The sequence below is a fragment of the Leptidea sinapis genome, chromosome 1 (assembly GCF_905404315.1).
Source record: "Leptidea sinapis chromosome 1, ilLepSina1.1, whole genome shotgun sequence".
NCBI classification, from domain to species: domain Eukaryota; kingdom Metazoa; phylum Arthropoda; class Insecta; order Lepidoptera; family Pieridae; genus Leptidea; species Leptidea sinapis.
The window spans coordinates 8,903,978-8,922,936 of NC_066265.1; the positions used below are offsets into that span (position 1 = coordinate 8,903,978).

The following is an 18,959-nucleotide window of genomic DNA, read 5'->3' on the forward strand; positions in this document are numbered from 1 at the left end:
TACTACATAGTTACTAATCTATATTTAAGCCTTTTAATGACAAGGACACCTGTTTTTTATATAAGTTAATATTTGAAAATACATCGATGTTATCATCTAATTTAAATATTTTATTATAGCTTATACATATGAGTTGAATGGGAGAGTTTAATCCGTAGTTATTTCTATAAAATTTAATAAATATTGGGGAATAAGTACCTATTCGACAATTAAATGACGGTACACAAATGCCAATATTTTGAAGAATATCTGGACAGTCTATTAGGTTGTTTATGAGTTTGTAAAGAAAAATCAACTGGGCCGCCTTTCTACGCATTTCCAGGGAATCAATTTCAAGATTAATTAGCCTTTTTTGGTAATCATAAATATGATAGGTTTTATCGATATAACTGAGTCTAGACACGAATTTTTTCTGCACTGATTATATTCGAGCTATGTTATATTTTTTGTAGTATTTACACCAAATTACTGAGTTATATTCAAGGATAGGTCTCACTAAAAAATTAAACAGTATTTTTAGCAACTTAGTGGATTTAAAGTCTCGAGTATTTCGAAAAATAAAACCAAGCATTATATGACTTTTTTGTGCAATTTTATCAATGTGGCTGCTAAAACTAAGTTCATTGTCTATAATTACGCCTAGATCTTTAATTTCATCAGTATTTTTAATCAAAACGCCATCTATATTATACGTGGTTTTAAACTTTATATGCTTCCTTGATATTTTTAAATGATTGCATTTATTTTTGTTAAGCTGCATAAGGTTTTGTGTGAATTGTTCTATGTAATGAAATGTCATTGACTGAATTATTGCGTATGTATAGGTATTTCAAAGTAAAAAAGATATAGGTTCCGGATAAGTAATCACCACCAAACATATTATACTAAAACCTTCACCGGAAAACGCTGCATTTTATGGTATGAATATTTCTCCGATCGGTTCAGTAGTTTTCGTAGTATAATCGAAGAAAAATCGGCTCTCCATTTATTAGAATAGGTATCGAAATAATCGCGTTGAAGCCGCCTTACCTTGACATTACCACGGTGGAGTCTATTTCCCGCTGCTCGCTACTCCGAGCGCTCCCCTCACTTGATCTTGAAACAATATTGGTCCACTGCTGCCAGTCCTACGTTGTACGTCGCACTATACAATGTACCTATTGTAATTGTTTCCACTATCATTCTTGTCTAAGCTCGGCAATTTGATCTTTACAGCAATGGTTATCAGATAAATCTAATCCTATTGTGTGGAGGAACAAAGGCTGCTCATATTGCAGTCACTCCAAAACCTTGCCAATCAACGCGCCTACGTTAGTGGTAAGGCACTATTGAAATATAGCGTTAATGTAAGTGTTTCTAGTGTAAATCAAAGTATTTCTTTTTTAAATTCCTTTAAGAAACTAGATTTAATGACAAATAAAATGAGGATCAAACTAATTCAATCGATCAAATAACAAAAAAGTTATGAAGATTTCCGATTAGAAACAGATAGCCGTAATAAAATGTGACGTCACATATTAGTTTTACATAGCAGCTCTATACGCTTTTTTGTTTTGCGAGACAGGGACAGAAGACTCTTCTCCAAAATTTAAATGCCTACTTTGAACAGTTTTATTCGTCCGCCAAAAGTTTTATTTTTATTTTTCATCTAATTGCCAAATTTTTTTGCAAAAAAATTGAAGATTTCAATGTAGGGTACATTAAATTCAATAGCCCGGTACACAAATTTTCCACTGACTTACAACTAACTACCAGATGTGGCATGTCACTGTCTTCGTTAAAAAAGACAGAATACACAGATTTCGTATTGAGAAACATTCTGAAATTGAGCCTAAATAACGCAGCAAAAAATTAAATTTATATTTATGTAAGATGATGATAAAATATAATATTACTATGTAATTTAATTTATGCGTAAATTGTGCAACATATGATTATCACAATGATTACAATCTGAGAGAAAAACCAAAAAATATAACAATAGATTGTTACTGCAGACTGTTACTTCCCATCCTACTTCCCATGTGGGCGAGAATACGCGAGTGAGTTCACTTATCAGTGTTAGGTGTTCGCATCGAGCGCGACCTGTCGCTCACTTGTCATTTCACTGTAAAGTTGTATACACGTACAGGTAAAACATCACAGTCATATTGTGAATTCTGTTCAATATTGTACATCATTGAGAGCAAAATTTAAATAAATTAACATCTTGACTGTTGCTTCTCAATATATTCATGATAATGTAATGTATGTTCATAGTCATATAAGTGAATTTTCTAGAAACTGTCATAACCATAATGTTAGCACCAGGAACAGACATACACTTATAATGGTTAAGACGAGTTAGTTAGTCTTTTGTGGGGCGATGTATATGCTTTTACAACTAGATCCCAGAAAATGATCAAAACAAAAGTATTACGCTATTGAAAAGAATTGTTAAAAAACGTTTGTGTGGTAGAGGTTACTATAACATAAGTGACTTTCTCAATGATACCACAGATTGCGAAACGAGCGACCGCCCTCAGGCTATTAAATATTTAATTGTACAATTGAGTTTGTTGCGCCCATTCTTCTCAGGTCTGCCATTCGATTTGGAATGGTTGGTAGTTTTTGACTTTCAATAAGTGATGTCACATCCTATTTCGAAATAATATTTGAATTTGTAGATGGTGTTCACGTTGGTCAATGTTCACGAGCATGTATCGGACAATAGTCCAACAAGACTCTCGTTTGAGTCCGTCTAAAATTGAAAATAAAGCTGTTAATGCAACGTGCTAACATTCTAGCCAACATGATCGCGCTCAAATACTGAGTTGTCTCCATAGCTGACATAAATGACTGTGTAAGTGTAAGCTTAGCGTGCTCTTTGATTTCGTTTTTATAGTCGTTTGACAGATAAAATATTGTTGACAGCTAAGGTAAGACAGCCCAATTTTAAGGCGACACTAAATGCCAGCGACCTTGACACCATCTATGTAACAAAGCCAATATTTTCAAAATTCTTGCGTGCAAAACAGTTAAATGCTTACAATCCTCGTTATTCACTACTAATCTGAATAAATGAACCTACAAAAAAAAGTATAAGCTATAAGAATAACTTTTCTGAGAGAAGTACAAAAAAATGCGTCATGCCATGCCAAAAAACTTGTTTAACTTCAAAGAAAAGTAGTAGTTCAAAAAAGCGCGGCAGTGTTAACTATAACCAACAGCAAGCATTAGCAACCTACAAATAAGACCTAAGGATATTTAATCCTGTTACACATATGTGTAACAGGATTAAATAGTGTTCATAGCTCGAAATGCTATATTTTCACCTCAAAACTTGTCTAAAAACACCATGTTTGCCTGTTTTCTGCTTACTCTTCGCCTTAAAGTCAAGGTCGCGTTTTCACACTGAGCTAAGTTTTACATAAGTAAAGTGTAAGGCTGAGATCTATAGGGAGTAGTTAGACTTTGCTCAGACTTTACTTGTATGAAACTTAGCTGAGTTTTAGCTTATCATAATCTTTGATTTTGTTTCTATTGTCATTTGACAGCTTTAATTATGCTGACAGCTAAGTTAAGACAGCCCAATGCAAAAGTCAAGTTGGCGTTTTATCACATTCAGCTAAGTTTTAATTGAGTAAAGTCTGAGCAAAGTCTAAGTACGATTTATAAATCTCTCATCTCAGCCTTAGTTACAGGGATGGAGTCATCTCTTCTTCTCCGACCAATATTCATAATCCTACTAATATTATAAATGAGAAAGTTTGTATGTCTGGATGTATGTTTGTACTTCTTTAACGCAAAAACTACTGAATAGACTTTGATGAAACATTACAATAATATAGTTTAGACACTAGAACAACACAAAGGCTATAATTCATAAAAAAATTTGTTGCTATATTATATTAACCCGAAAAATGAAAATAATTTTTCGTGGTCGTGGTTGTCGGCTTTATAAAGTAAGTCTGAGAAAAAACGGTTGAACACCAAATATAATTTATATGGCAAAACAACGTTAGCCGGGTCAGCTAGTTTTAAAACCAATGTAACTTACAATTATTTTTTAAGAAAGTAGGAAAACACTACTTGAAATTCAATTACTCATTTTATTTATACCATAACAATAGATATTAATACCGCGTTCTTATTTACATATATTTAGTTACCTTCACCTGGCGCTCGGAGAAGCACAGGAAATGTCTTTGTTTCACAACAATGCTCTCCTTGAGCCTGCGGTCGTGGCCATATTACCCGCTTGGGATATACTGGTCACTGGCCTCGGGCTTTACGAGGCTGGATGGGGCACTACGCCATGTTTCTATAGTCTACACCATTAGTGCGTGCTGTTTAGTTAGTTAAAGGACAAACAGACAAAAAGGATAATATGTGTAGTGTCTTGACATCTAGTCTGAATTAAATGTTTGTTGAATAACTATGTTTGTTAATTAAGTATATTTGTTGCATCATTTTACATATTATATTGTAACTGAAATGATTTGTAAATCGATGGAAATGTAAATATTGATATAAAAGAGTGGCAATGAGTTTCTTGCTACGAAAAATATTTTTTTGACATTCATAAGTGTCATTTCCGTGACCTACATGAATAATTATTTTGATTAGATTTTATTTGAACAATATGTGTTAACAATCGTTATCACTGTGATAACATCGACATACACCACATACAGGATGTAATCGTTAAGTGTGACCTTGCAATTATTCCGTAACTATTACAGATATTAAAAAACTTTAACGATCACACCCTGTATATAGTACAAGTCGAGGCGTCCCGTGCTCACGGTATATCTCGGCTAGACAAAATGTAGGCATGGGTGCGGCTAATAGCGTCATGAACGTTTAGCAACACATGTTACATATGACAGTGCATACTCGTAGGAGCAAGTCGCAAGCGAGTTTGTGAACTTACAACCCGTTATGAGTAAGATTATTTTTCCTGCAATCAAAGTGTTGCACAACACACATTAGTTGGTCGCACAGGTGCCCAGTATCAACCTAACAAACTTGTATGTCTTATGATATAGGCAGTGATAAGGTCCGCTCTAACATAGCGTATGTATGGCGACAACATTGAGTTACATGAAAGTAATCCACTCTTATATTAGGAGCCATACGAGCCTTAATGAAAATATCAGTTTAAATAATATAACCGTGTTATAACTCGATGAATCATAAATTCATACATTTGCGAAAATATGAGTATACTTAATTTTTGATTTTTAATAAATTAATTAGTATTTATTTAGCTATTTCGGTCAACGGATCAGTCTAGCTATCCAACGCGGAAATGCTGCCAGTATTCTCGGTACGCGTGAAGTGGTAGTTTTAATTTTATGTAGACAGTGTCGTAAATATAGTTGTAAGAGTAATTAATCACTACTATTGTTATATTTAACATTGTGACTAACTATTTTTTATGAAAAAAGGGTACGAGAAAAGCATGATGTTCAGCTGATGGTAATTGATACGCCCTGCCCATAACAATGCAGTGCCGCTCAGGATTCTTGAAAAACCCCAAAAATTCTGAGTGGCACTATAGTCAGACATAAGATGTTAAGTCTCATTTGCCCGGTAATTTCACTAGCTACGGCGCCATTCAGACCGAAACACACATTACTGCTTCACGGCAGAAATATTCGCTGTTGTTGTACCCATAATCTAGCCGGCATCCTGTGCAAAGGAGCCTCCCACTGATAAGAACTAATTTTGAAGAGTCAAATTCAGCTGATAATACAGAAGAATACACGTGGATTAAGTTCTTGTTGGTCAGTTTTTAATCAATACGTTTTGTGTTGTGTTATGAAACCAAGATGCAAGTGAAACTTTTTTTCACAAAACGACATAGGTACATTTATATATATAAAAATGAATTGCTGTTTGTTAGTCTCACTAAAACAAGAGAACGGCTGGACCAATTTGGCAAATTTAGGTCTTGAATTATTTGTGGAAGTCCAGAGAAGGTTTCAAAGGTGAATAAATAGGAAGGAATAAATTTAAAATTTCATTACGACAGCAGGGTGCATATTTTACGAGGTAATTTTTAGTTATGATATATTATTGACAAATTCATATAAAAACATTATTTTATTTATTACTAGCTGACCCGGCAAACGTTGTTTTGCCATATAAAGTATAATTCACGCGATAGTTTTATAAGTAGCCTAGCCTATGTGTTATTCTGGTGTGTAAGCTATATTATTGTAAAGTTTCATCAAAATCCATTCAGTAGTTTTTGCGTTAAAGAAATTCAAACATACATCCAGACATACAAACTTTCACATTTATAATATTATAATAGGATATACAGAATAACGTCTGTCGGGTTAGCAAGTACCTAATAATAATTGAAAACAAAAAACACAAATTTATAAAATGATTAAAAAAAGCCCGACAGAAGTGATAGCTTAAACTACTTAATTTAAGTTGAACGACAAAGTTAATATTGAAATTGATTAACTTGAGAAAAGCTTTGGTTATTACTTAAATTTTATGTATATTAATAATATGATATCGTAAGGAAATATTATTTATTTATTATATCTTTTATTGATTATAAAATATATATATTCTTAGTTACAATTCTTGAATAAGAACATTAGAATTTTGTGTATGTACGTTATGATAATCAATATTTAATCCTATTAAAGTAAAAATTTGTTAGAGTGAGAGAGGAGGAGCCTTCCTACCTCTGCCATATGCATGATAGAAAGGGAAGTCATACAGACTGACGCCGTAACGCGTTACGTTATGAAGCGGTTTACCCACCCATAAGAAGTTATCAATTCAAAAATTGGATTATCAGTTTAAAAAATAACTATGTTCATGATGAATCATAAGTTCATACATGTGTAAAATACCATTATGTACGCATGTATGAACTTATAGTATCAAAAGATTTTTTTGATTTTTAACCGACTTCAATAAGGAGGAGGTTCTCAGTTCGATCGACAATTCTTCTTTAGTTCAATGCGGAATAGATGCCATTTGGTCCCATAAAAAATTTACATAGTTTGACCCAGTAGTTTTCACTTTATAAAAAATTTTTTATGAACATTTTTGTATTCGTGGATGATATAATTGCTTTTTGTTTACAGATTTTTTAGGAGTTTTAATTCAGGTTGATTGTATATTATTATTAACAGACATTAAAAAAACTGACTTCAAAAACTGACTTTTTACTCATATGTCTACTGAACCACAACCAATGGAAGAGAATTAAAAAAAAAATCAATACAATCTGTACTTAGCAGGCACACACACTTTTTGTGACATTGTTATGTAAGATGAAGGTATTTTGAAAATGAAAAATTATCTGCCTGATCTCGGGCTTGCTTGTGTTATAACTGCTGCGTGCGTTGTAAAGTGCAGCGTGATGCAGTCGTGAGTTGTGCAGACCGTCCGTGCATCAGATACAGGTCCGCACGTCAGATCTAGATCATGACGTAACGCGCAACTCACGCACTACACGTGACCCGGATGATGGTGCACAGCGCCCACAGCTCTACCACATGAGTAAATAAATGGTACAGAGACAAAGCTTCTAGAGAACGGGCAATTGTTAACTATTTAGATAGGGTTGTCAAAAAAAGTTACGAGATATTAAACAAAACATTTTTTATTGTGTATGATCATCGATATTAAATATCCCTCAAGATTTCATACAAAAGTTATTGCTGTTAATGGTGTCCGCATTAACATTACAAACATTTATTTATATAAATTATATCTTTCCGTCTAGTTTAAATATTTCAAAGATATATATTTTTGAATATTTATTTTATTTTTAACAGGTTATAAGCAGTTTCGCCACGTACACAATAAGCGGCCAGTGGACACATGCCCCGGATCATTGCACTAGTGCAACTATTTCGCGTGGTTGCATGAAGCTTTGTCTCTGTCCGGTTTTATTTACTCATATGGCCCTGCGGCCGATTTAGTTTCGTAAGTCTATGAGAAATGCCAGATTTAGAACTTAATACAGATCTTATAATTGCAATATGGACGAAAGGTATTATGTGTAATTGCAACGATCGCCATTCAGAAGCTCGTGACCCTAATGACGTGTTCACATGAAGCGCTTCTAGTTGATCAATTGCTAATTCGCAGTGGCAAATATCAATTCGATAGAATTTTCAAACAACTTTCAACATTCGCTTCAACTCAACTGTTGAATGCAAATGTCGTTCGAAGCGTTTGACGTTCTCAATTTGAACACTATAATCATTTATTTTTTATTTGTTTATATTGTAAGTGTTGGTTATATCAGGACAAAGTCTACAAAAACAATAATATAATGAATTATAGTATTAAAAATTTAGTAAATATAGTAATTTCAGTAATAAATTATTAATTAAGTAATGAAAAATTATTTTCGTATATTCGAACGCCGTTTTTATATCTAGAATTAATAATCTCATTACCCATTTGCCTCAGAAGCGATTTTTCTCAGCCTTGATAGCTCCGAATCAAATCATGAAGACATGAGCGGATTTTATCCGAAATAGATTGGAACTTTATCAATTTACCTTAAAAAATATTACATCATTAGATACCCAGTAAGAGAATTTTTCAGATTCCGCCGTCTTTCCTACCAATTTTAATCGAACAGTCTGAACATGTTCATTCGAATTCGTTTTAATTTTTTTCAAAATCGCTCAATGTAAACCCGCTGTTATACTGCTCATGCTCGCTCCAGTGACCGTCAACAATAGCAGTCGCAGCGGTCGTGGCGGTTGTTGTTGCTCGTAATATCATAACAGATTACGGCGTTACGTCACGGCGAGCCAGCGGGCTTGCTAAACTTTAATATCGAGGTCACGTCCAACGGTTTATCGTTGACCAATCAATATTGTTCGGTGCGTGCGAGGCACGAGTACCATCACTCTCGCCTCGGAGCTCAAGGGCGGACGTTCTACCGGTCAGATGCCTCAATATTAGCCTCCTACCATCAACAGTATTCCTACCCACTAGTACTTTATATCTACAACAATTCTTAATATTTAAATTTCAGAATATGTTAACATGATTGTAAATTATTTTTATGAAAGTAAGGGACGAAAAAACCTGCTCTTCTCGACGTTCAGCTGTTGGTAATTGATACGCCCTGCCCATTGCAATGCATTGCACCTCAGTAGTCTTGAAATACCCAACAATTCTGAGCGGCACTACAATTGCGCTCGTCATCTTGAAACATGAGATGTTAAGTCTCATTTGAACAGTAAATTCACTAGCTACGGCGCCCTTCAGACCGAAACACAATAATGCTTACACATTATTTCTTTAATACAATTTCATACGGCAGGAAAAGGCGCCGTTGTGGTACCCATAATCTATCCGGAATCCTGTGCAAAAGAGCCTCCCGCTTCCCTGGTATATTACCTTAGTCGCCTCTTACGCCCTTGGGTCTGGGACATCCCTATTCATTTTATGCCCCGGGGAAGCACAAGGATTGTATAATGCCAATTTTTACCAACTGCTCGCTATCTACTTCAGTCGGACTGTGACCATGACGAATCATAATAAAAATGGTGAAAGCGTTGAAAATAGTCCTTATTTACTATGTTATCTATTACTAGGCACTACAAGGACTACTATTTATAAATACCAGGTTAAGGCTATATTCCTAAAGTATTTATTTCAAGTTTAGTAATTAAGAAAGTAATGAAAAGAGTTGAAATTTTCGATGCACACAATAATTCTCAACTGCCTCACCAGAGAAGAAGAAGAAACTCGGCGGATTTATTTTTTATTAATATATCAATACAATGTAATAGCGTACAATAAATTCATTAATTACAATAACAATTTATTTTTTATTTTATAGCCTGAGAGCGGTCGCTCCATTCCCAATCTGTGAAATCATTAAGAAAGTCAGTTATGTTATAGTAACCTTTACCACACAATTATTTTATACATTTTCTGGGATCATGTAAAACCATAGACATCGCCCTACAAAGGACTTACTGACTCAACATAACTGAGTAGTAGGTATAATCTGTGTTAATCAATATTAATAAAACAGAATAAGTTTATGTTTATTCCTACCCCATTCTTCATAATGGTCCCCTAACTGTAAACAGCCGCTAAGGAGTGTTTTTTCTCATTCTGACTTAGGTCAGTAGAAGAAGACAGAGTGAGAATTAGCAATGTTTCAAGTTAGCAGACGATTATGAATAAGGGGGTTAGTGTTTACCTTGTCACTGTCCCAAAACCTCTGAAACATGTCCTGATACGCGATGTGTTCACCTTTCATCAGATAAGCTACTGACTTGCCTGTCTAACTAAACACCTACTCACTCTCTTCTTGGAATCTATCAACGCCCATTTCTTAGGTATAGGCAAAGAATATGTATGAGTGCTAGAATAGAAGGATGACTCCGCAAAGTTAGTGAAAGAACTAGGGACTCTACTAGCGCTGTTTACCTACGATTTTATTTATGCAGTTGCCTCTCTTTCTACCGCGTGACTCTTTCCTCTTCTAAAGACATTATGGTTATTTTCTTGACTTAAAACTCTACCTATCTAGTTTAAGGTCAACTTATAAAAATAGCTAATTTTTTTCAATGATATAAATAGTCATGTAAATTTTAAATCAATATTCTTTCGTTGTCAAATCTACATTCGTTACAAATAGTAATGTATGCGTTGGAAGACCACGACATAATTAAGATTTCGTTTTACAAAAAACGAAATATTACCATTGAACCTATTTAGTAGGTAATAAACAGGTAGCTCATAAAATCTAGCTCATTTAAAACATGAATGGTAATTTCATAAAAATAATAATCGCTTTACATTAGATTATTGCAGAGTCTTTAGGAAGCTTAAAAAAGGCCTGGCCGCCGCGCGTTCTTATTATTTCGATACCTACACGGGGAGTGAGACAGGCCTGTTTTAAGTTTGTTTGACATGTAATGTGCCTACTCCAGCACGTGTACGTCGTGAAAGTTCTGTCGCGATAAGTCGCGCCACACCCCAATACCGACAAGGACGTGGTACCGGGGTCGTAGGGTTGCCTAACACGCGTCTAATAACATTTGGGCGGCACATTGAAAGTTGATCTTGTTTGTCTTCAACAAACACGATATGTGTTCACCGTGAGTTGCCTGTCGTGTAGCACCGCGGGCAACCAATGTCGCTTTGCAATCTTGACACTATCTGACTAACTGAACTTGGATAATTGCCATACATCAATAATGGCATCATTAGTTACATTCCAATAGCAGCACAGCTCACAAAATTATAATATACAATAATAATGTTCGAAATAATTTAATTTTTAAGATTCATTGATTCATATATTCTTGAAAATATAATTTTAGTTCATAAGCACATAAACGAATTTGCTAGAAACTGTCATAACCATAATGTTAACACCAGGAACGGACATAAACTTATAATGCCTTCTACTCGGCTAACTCGAGTTAGTAAGTCTTATGTGAGGCGTTGTTTATATATATATATATACTAGATGTATATTTACTTTTACAACAAGATCCCCGAAAATGTTCAAAAACAAAAGTATTACGATATTCAAAAGAATTGTTAAAAACATTTGAGTGGTAAATGTTACTATAACATAAATGACTTTCTCAATTGTACCACAGATTGGGAATGGAGCGACCGCCCTCAGGCTATTAAATAATAAGTTAAATTGTGCAATATTACTATGTAAACACATTTTTTTGATGTAATAAAAAAGAAGCCCGCCGAGTTTGCTGCGCCCATTCTTCTCAGGTCTGAGGTATTCGTTTTGGGATGGTTGGTAGTTTTTGACTTTCAATAAACGATGTCACAACCTATTTTGAATAAAAATATTTCAATTTGATTTGTGTGTTCGTGGCTACAGATGGCAATCACGTGCGACTGCCCCATGTCGCAGCCGGGGCCCACGCTGGCCGCCACTTGCGGGGGCGGCGCCTTCATGCTGTTCATGGGGCTACTGGAGGTGTTCCTGAGGAGCCAGTGCGATCTGGAGGACCCGTGCGGGAGGACTCAGGTATGACAGCGAAACAACGATGTATCTTTTCTTTTTTTTATGGAAAAGGGCGTACGGGTCACCTGGTGTTAAGTGATCAGCGCCACCAACATTCTCTTGCATCACCAGAGGAATCTCAGAAGCGTTGCCTGCCTTTAAGGACACGCTTATCCTATCTGTCTTATGAAATAGAAGAACAGGTGAAAATACGGGTTCCCTGAAGGTGAATGATAACCACCGCCAACATGTGTTGCGAACTTCAAACTATTGTGTGTTAAAAGTTGTATAATTACTTTCTATAAAATTCAATGTCCATATTAAATTAAAAAAAAATGCGGTAATTGTAGTTTTTGTTAATGATTATCAAATATTATCGAAATCTATGTAATTATTTGGTAATATAATAAATTTTTTATTTCACATCAAAACAGACTATTTTTATAGTGGTCATAATGTAGGTACGGTTCATGAACGCATCATGAAGGGCTTACGATATTTGAGTATAGATAAAGTTACTTATTTTATTACAATAAGAATCGAGAAATGAAATGAAATTATTTATTTTGATTTGGAATAGGTTATATCCAGATCTTAAATATTACAATGTATCCTCTAATCAGCTTAAATTAAAAGCATGCAAAAACTTAACACTTATTTAAATATTCATTAATCCGAGAACCGAGTGATCTCCTTAAATCCGTACATACAGACATAATGGATATTTTAAAAACAAAAATATCTGTTCGTGTCCATGAAAATGTACTAATAACCTAAATTTAAGCACATTTCGTATTTGAAAGTTTCCTTGAGATACTTATCATTTATTCAATACATTTCATTATGTCTCAATACGGAAAGTATTATAATTAAAGTTTTATTTAATTTTTTGGGCGGATGGTATAGTTAAAAAAAAAAACAAAAAAAAGATCTTTCGGTAACAATATGTGCAAGATCACAAACATTGTAGCAAACTTTGTAGCAGAATATACAACCTAGGCAATTTAACATTCTCAACAAAATAAAAATTAAAGAGGTACAAACAATTAAAACTAGCTTGTAAATAATGTAGTCAACTGTCAAAATATATATATATTTATTTTAAAATGAAAAAAACATTAACTTAAATGAAAAAAAATAACAGTGAATGTTATTTTTAGAATAAAACAAAAAATTCATCGAATCCATACTAAAGTTACCATAAAAATGGGATTTTCAGATATTAGTGATAGTGATATTCAAAAAATTTTTGTGAAACCGCAGGCCTTGGTCTAAAAGACTTTCAATTAGAGTTTAAAAAATAAAAAAATTAAAAGACCACTTACGGACAAGTCTTTTGAAAGAGGCACAGGTATAAGTTATACATGAAGAAAACTTTAATGAAAAACTGCGTTCAACCCTAGCCGTCAAACACGGATTTTTCACTAATAAAGTAAATACATAGTCAAGAATAAGAAAATTTGCTTAAATTAAGAAAACATAGACTAGTACTACTTTATAGCTGCGCTTAGAAAGAAATGAAAGTTTCAAATTTAGCATTCAGACTAAAAAAAATTAACAAAAATCAACCGACTTCATAAACACTATTTCAAAACAATAAATATAATATGCACTAGAGCACTCTAATTAATTAATCTAATTCCAGTTACGATTATTGTCATTTTTGGAATCGGTGTCCTTCCACCGCGACCCGCTCTCTCCTCTCGCCTCCTCACAACTCAAGCATATCTCACCTATACCTATGTATGTATGTAGTTGCAAACCTATCTTAGATGACACCGACTCCAAAAATTACAATAATCGTAACTAGAATTAGATTAATTAATTAGATTGTATAAAAATATGCAATTATTTTTGTACTTTTTAGTGCAAATTATATCTATTGTTTTGAAATAGTGTTTTTGAAGTCGGTTGTTTTTTTGTTAATTTTTTTTTGTTTTTTGTTTTTTAGTGAATTTGAAGTACACTAACGAACAATTTGTGTAAATATGTGTAGATATACAAAAATTTTCAATGCAGCAATGAACGTAAGCGCTTTGCAATTTGATTACAGACAGTAAGAAATTCTGCCACAGATCGCACCCTTACTGTAAGTCGTTAAGCAGTCCCATTGATCAGCTCAATTGAATTGGGCAGGCTACATCAATGTCCCATACCATCACAAACTGGTGCCCATTAGATGCTAAAAGAAGAAGCGGAAGACCTGGTACTAGTTGAAGAGCTAGCTAATTACGAAGGAGTGCCACGGTCCTAACATAGCACAGCAAATTATAAGGACAAATGCAATAAGAAGGGATAGGCCTTTAACCAGCACTGGAATAGTAGTATATAAAATATCATAAGTATATCAGTGAGCAATAGTTAAATTAAATTGTAATAGGCTTAAATAAATAAATAAACATGCACTCATAAAAATATCACGACTGTACACTAATCATGTTACCACGCAAAAATATAGCAAAAAGCCTATACAATATTATTACTATAAATGTTTGGTTAGTCAATAAAGAACAGCAGTTAATACTAAATGAAATGTAATTATAATGTAAAGGGCAGTAGAGTACTCGAATGAGGACCACATACCGGAACCCGTAGTGTCGGTAGGCCCCCCACGAAATTGACTGACGATCTGGTCAAGATCGCCGGAATAGGTTGGATGGGCAGTGCAGGACCGATCATCACGGCGATCTATGGGGAGGCCTATGTCCAGCAGTGGACGTCTTCCGGCTGGAATGAGGAGTAATTATGGTATTTGGTAATTATATCAGCGGTCAGCGTCATGCCTAGTAGGTATTAATTAAGTACACCCTCGTCCTAATCGCAGTGAAACTTATCAAATTAATTAAATCGACATAATAATGTGTTCGATTGTTCTAGATTGTGTCTCAACAGTCATGATCAGGTTATAACCAATAAAAATATTTAATATGATTCCAGATTTAAATACTCTTTCAGAATTATAACTATCAATAAACCTATTAATAACATTTTATTTTTCGAATTATTTCTTGAGTAATGTAATGTTATTACAAACGTTACGACAACAGTTCTCCGAGTTACAATGTCGCAATTGAACTAGGTGTTTTTTTAATGAAAATAAGGGACGAGACGTGCAGGACATTCAGCTGATGGTAATTGATACGCCCTGCCCATTAAAATGCAGTGCCGCTCAGTATCCTCGAAAAACCTCTGAAAACAACTGCGCTCGTCACCTTGAGACGTAAGATGTTAAGTCGCATTTGCCCAGTAATTTCACTAGCTACGGCGCCCTTCAGACCGAAACAATAATGCTTACACATTACTGCTTCACGGCACAAATAGGCGACGTTGTGGTTATCTAGCCGGCATCCTGTGCAACGGAGCCTCCCATTGCTAATTCTGGTAGTTCGGTTGATCATTGCCACTTCCGCAAATTCAAAAATGAAAAATTACGAATATTAGTTGAGAGATAATATTATTAATTAAAAATTTTAAATAAGATTTTGTTAAGGTTAATTTTGTGTCAGTTTTTATCTCATTAAAATTAATACACATAAACACACACACATTTCCATCTTCACACTCATACACACACAAACATATTATATAATAGATATATATACTGATTATCATCAATATCGTTAATCCCCTTCTGGGTGCCAGATCATATTTATACGTATTATTTAAATATTTTGAAAAGCTGTGGATTATATATAATAAATTAATTAATTAATCATTTTGGTTAAATAAAAAAAAAGACCTTGGACCTTTATTACCTTATATCACCACGACCCCGTACCGTCCAGTATGATTTATTTAAAATTGCGACGCCCACGATATTATCAAGATATGCAATCTATTTTTTCGCCAAAAACTTGATAAGTGTGCTGTAGATCTGAAGCCACCAAGTTATCTAGTACTTTCGAATGATAGCAGTTGAAAACCAAAGCTATGCAGAGCACATTTGTGCACATATAAATAAATAATAATAAAATACTGTTAAAATAAAATACTTTTTAAAGGACTAAAAAGCTTGTAATTGTGTTTTTACATTCATTATCATCAGCCGTAACACGTCCACTGCTAGACAAAGTTCTCCCCTAAAAGATTTCCACGACGATCGGTCCTGCGCTGCCCTCATCCAACGTATTCCGGCGATCTTTACCAGATCGTCGGTTTATCTTTTGGGGGGCCTACCAACATTGCATCTTCCGGTACGTGGTATGGTACGCCATTCGAGGAATTTATTGCCCCAATGGCCATCTGCCCGTCGAACTATGTGCCCTGCCCACTGCCACTTCAGTTTCACAATCATTTGGGGTATGTCGGTAACTTTGGTTGTCCTACGAATCTCCTCATTTCTGATTCGATCTCGTAGGGAAACTCCGAGCATAGCCCTCTCCATTGCCCTCTGAGCGACCATGAGCTTTTCATAAGGCCCATAGTTAGCGACCACGTCTGCGTACCGTAAGTCATCACTGCCAACACACACTGGTTGAAAACCTTCGTCTTCAGATACTGATATTTGGGATGAGAAGATTTAACGGAGCTTCCCGAACGCTGCCCTTCCGAGTTGTATTCGCCAAATGACCTCCTTCGCGAAATTGGACCTGCCTAACTGGATTGTTTGTCAGCAGTAGACGTACTCGTCGACAATTTTGCGAGTACAGTTCCCAATTGTTATAGGAGTAGGTGTCACATGGACTTTTGACATGATCTTCGTCTTGTCCATGATAATTTTGAGACCTACTCCGGTGAGTATAGCCGAGAGTAGAGTAGCTAAGTGATTTATATCGCCGATGTGTAAAAGGCATAAAATTTAATTAATTAATAATTAATAAATTCATTTATTCAAAGAAAATACTAAGAAAGACTGTACAATAAAACGCGATTTTCAGTAATTAGCTAGAATAAACTTGTTAAGTATCTACGTCATTAAATCGACGGAACTTTTTTAAAAGCATAATATACTGCTGAACTAAATTGTTCCGAAACTTATTGTGCAAAGTCAAAGATGGTCTAAACTTCTCAACGTGGGCGATAACGCCCCCTTGTGGGTGTTTGAGACTTTCGGGGGGGCAGTAGAAGACCCAGAGAAAATTAGGGGGCATTGAGATGGTGCAGATGGTGGGTAGATTAAAAAATATAGTCAAAAAAGGCAAAAAAATACAAGAAAAAACTCTAGAAAAAAACATATTCTCAAAGTGGGCGGTGAGCAAAATAGGGTTGAGAAACTATGGTCTAAAGTGACACAAATTTCAAACCTACCCGTTTTACCACCTACCATAATCATCATAGTTGAGATGAACTAAAGTCAAGAGTTCTTTTGAACTCTCTCATTTAAAATTGTAGGTATATTACTTTTGGGTTGGCTTGCTATTAAAGCGAGTTAACTATATATCTTTAGTATCAAATCTCTATAACTTTGACTAATAATTAAAAGGGTCGATTTCTTTCTGTGTATACCTGGTGATAAATGGCGTAAAGCTTAATGTAAATACGACGTTTGTTAATAAATATTAAGCTGCTCAGTAACATAGATTACCAACCATAGTATATAATATAGTATTTAAGGTGTCTACCATTATAACTATTACTTTTAGTAAGCGAAACTACTGTATTTTGTCAGCCTATAAAGCAGTTATTTTCTGTGATGAACAAAGTGGAAAATTCGGTCACTAGATTGTAATGATGTTCACTAGATTGTAATGACATTTACGTTAAAGACCCATTGTATTTCAAAATAAAACCCTATCAATAAAATCTCAAAGCAGAATATAGTATTTAAAGAAATAAAAAAATATATATATTTTTTTTGGGTACTGAGTCTGAATACAAAAATACTATATTGGGTCTAAAAAAATTGGCAGCCCTAATCATAATCAGATGAATAAGATTATTTGGAGAATCAAAGTTAAAAATTTAAGTAACAACATAGCAAGGAAGCCTGGTTAAGCAGTAGCCGCATCGATAGCTCACGACAGTACCCACCACCAAGGAACATATTTACTCTAGGGAGAAGAATGACAACCACGTAAAAAAAATCTGCACAAAATAAGCGCCATCTGTTGAGCATCCCTTGAACATAATCGAGCGAGAAATTTCTAAATAAGATTCGTTTAAATATTTATATATAGGCTACCTGTCCACAAAAGCAGAACTGGGAATCAATATTAAATATAAATTGCACAATGATTTGCATTTTAATGCTTTTAAATGAAATTATTGAGCTATTTCATTGATTACAATATCCCAGCTCCACCTTGGTGGACAAATAGCCATAGTGTTTAAATTAATTTAATAGAAACAGTAATTCTTGAACCATTACTTTTAAAATAAAACGATAGTTTTGTAAGTTGGAATGTCTTTATTATCAAATAAATAATCAGCATAATAAGAGGGCAACTACGTAATATAAGGTCAGCCAATACAAATCCCATATGTCGGGATCAACAATATTCACAAAAGCATTGCTGATATTTTTAATTGAATTGTGATAAATAATAAGTTTCAGTTTATCACTGATATATAAAAAAAGAAAACATCACCTTGTTGTGCATCTATTTTAGAAGTGAAATGAAAGCAAAGTCAATTAGTGAAAAATATGTCTAAGTCTCAATTTGTTGTACAGTGATAAAGGTTTTTTTTATTCTAGATTACACAAAACTTAACAATGTGTTTACAAACTATAAATTACAAAATAATAAGTAAAGTACAGAATATTTAATAATTCTAAGATATGTTGATGTGATGTATAATAAGAGTCCAGATATATGGGCACTATCATGTTGATATTGTATTTAAAATAAAGTTTTACATACTACACATGTTTCAATATGTTAATTTTTTTCATTCTTGGCTTCTTGGCATGGCTTCTTGAGAGAAAGATCTATTTTTTTTGTACAAAATCTTTTAATAACAATGTGGAAAACTTTTTTAATTATATAATTTATATTCAGTTCCTTGTGCTCTGTGCAATCATTTAAAAATTCAAAATTGA

At 34.1% G+C, this 18,959-nt stretch overlaps 1 protein-coding gene across 1 annotated transcript in view; it reads left to right on the plus strand.

Moving 5' to 3' along the window:
* The window catches only part of LOC126968794 (glucose dehydrogenase [FAD, quinone]), a 55,855-nt gene that overhangs the window by 20,731 nt on the left and 16,165 nt on the right, over positions 1 to 18,959 (plus strand). Inside the window, exon 2 of the mRNA XM_050813944.1 lies at positions 11,855 to 12,004. Within this exon, the coding sequence (XP_050669901.1) occupies positions 11,855 to 12,004 (150 nt within the window). The remainder of the gene's footprint in view (positions 1 to 11,854; positions 12,005 to 18,959) is intronic.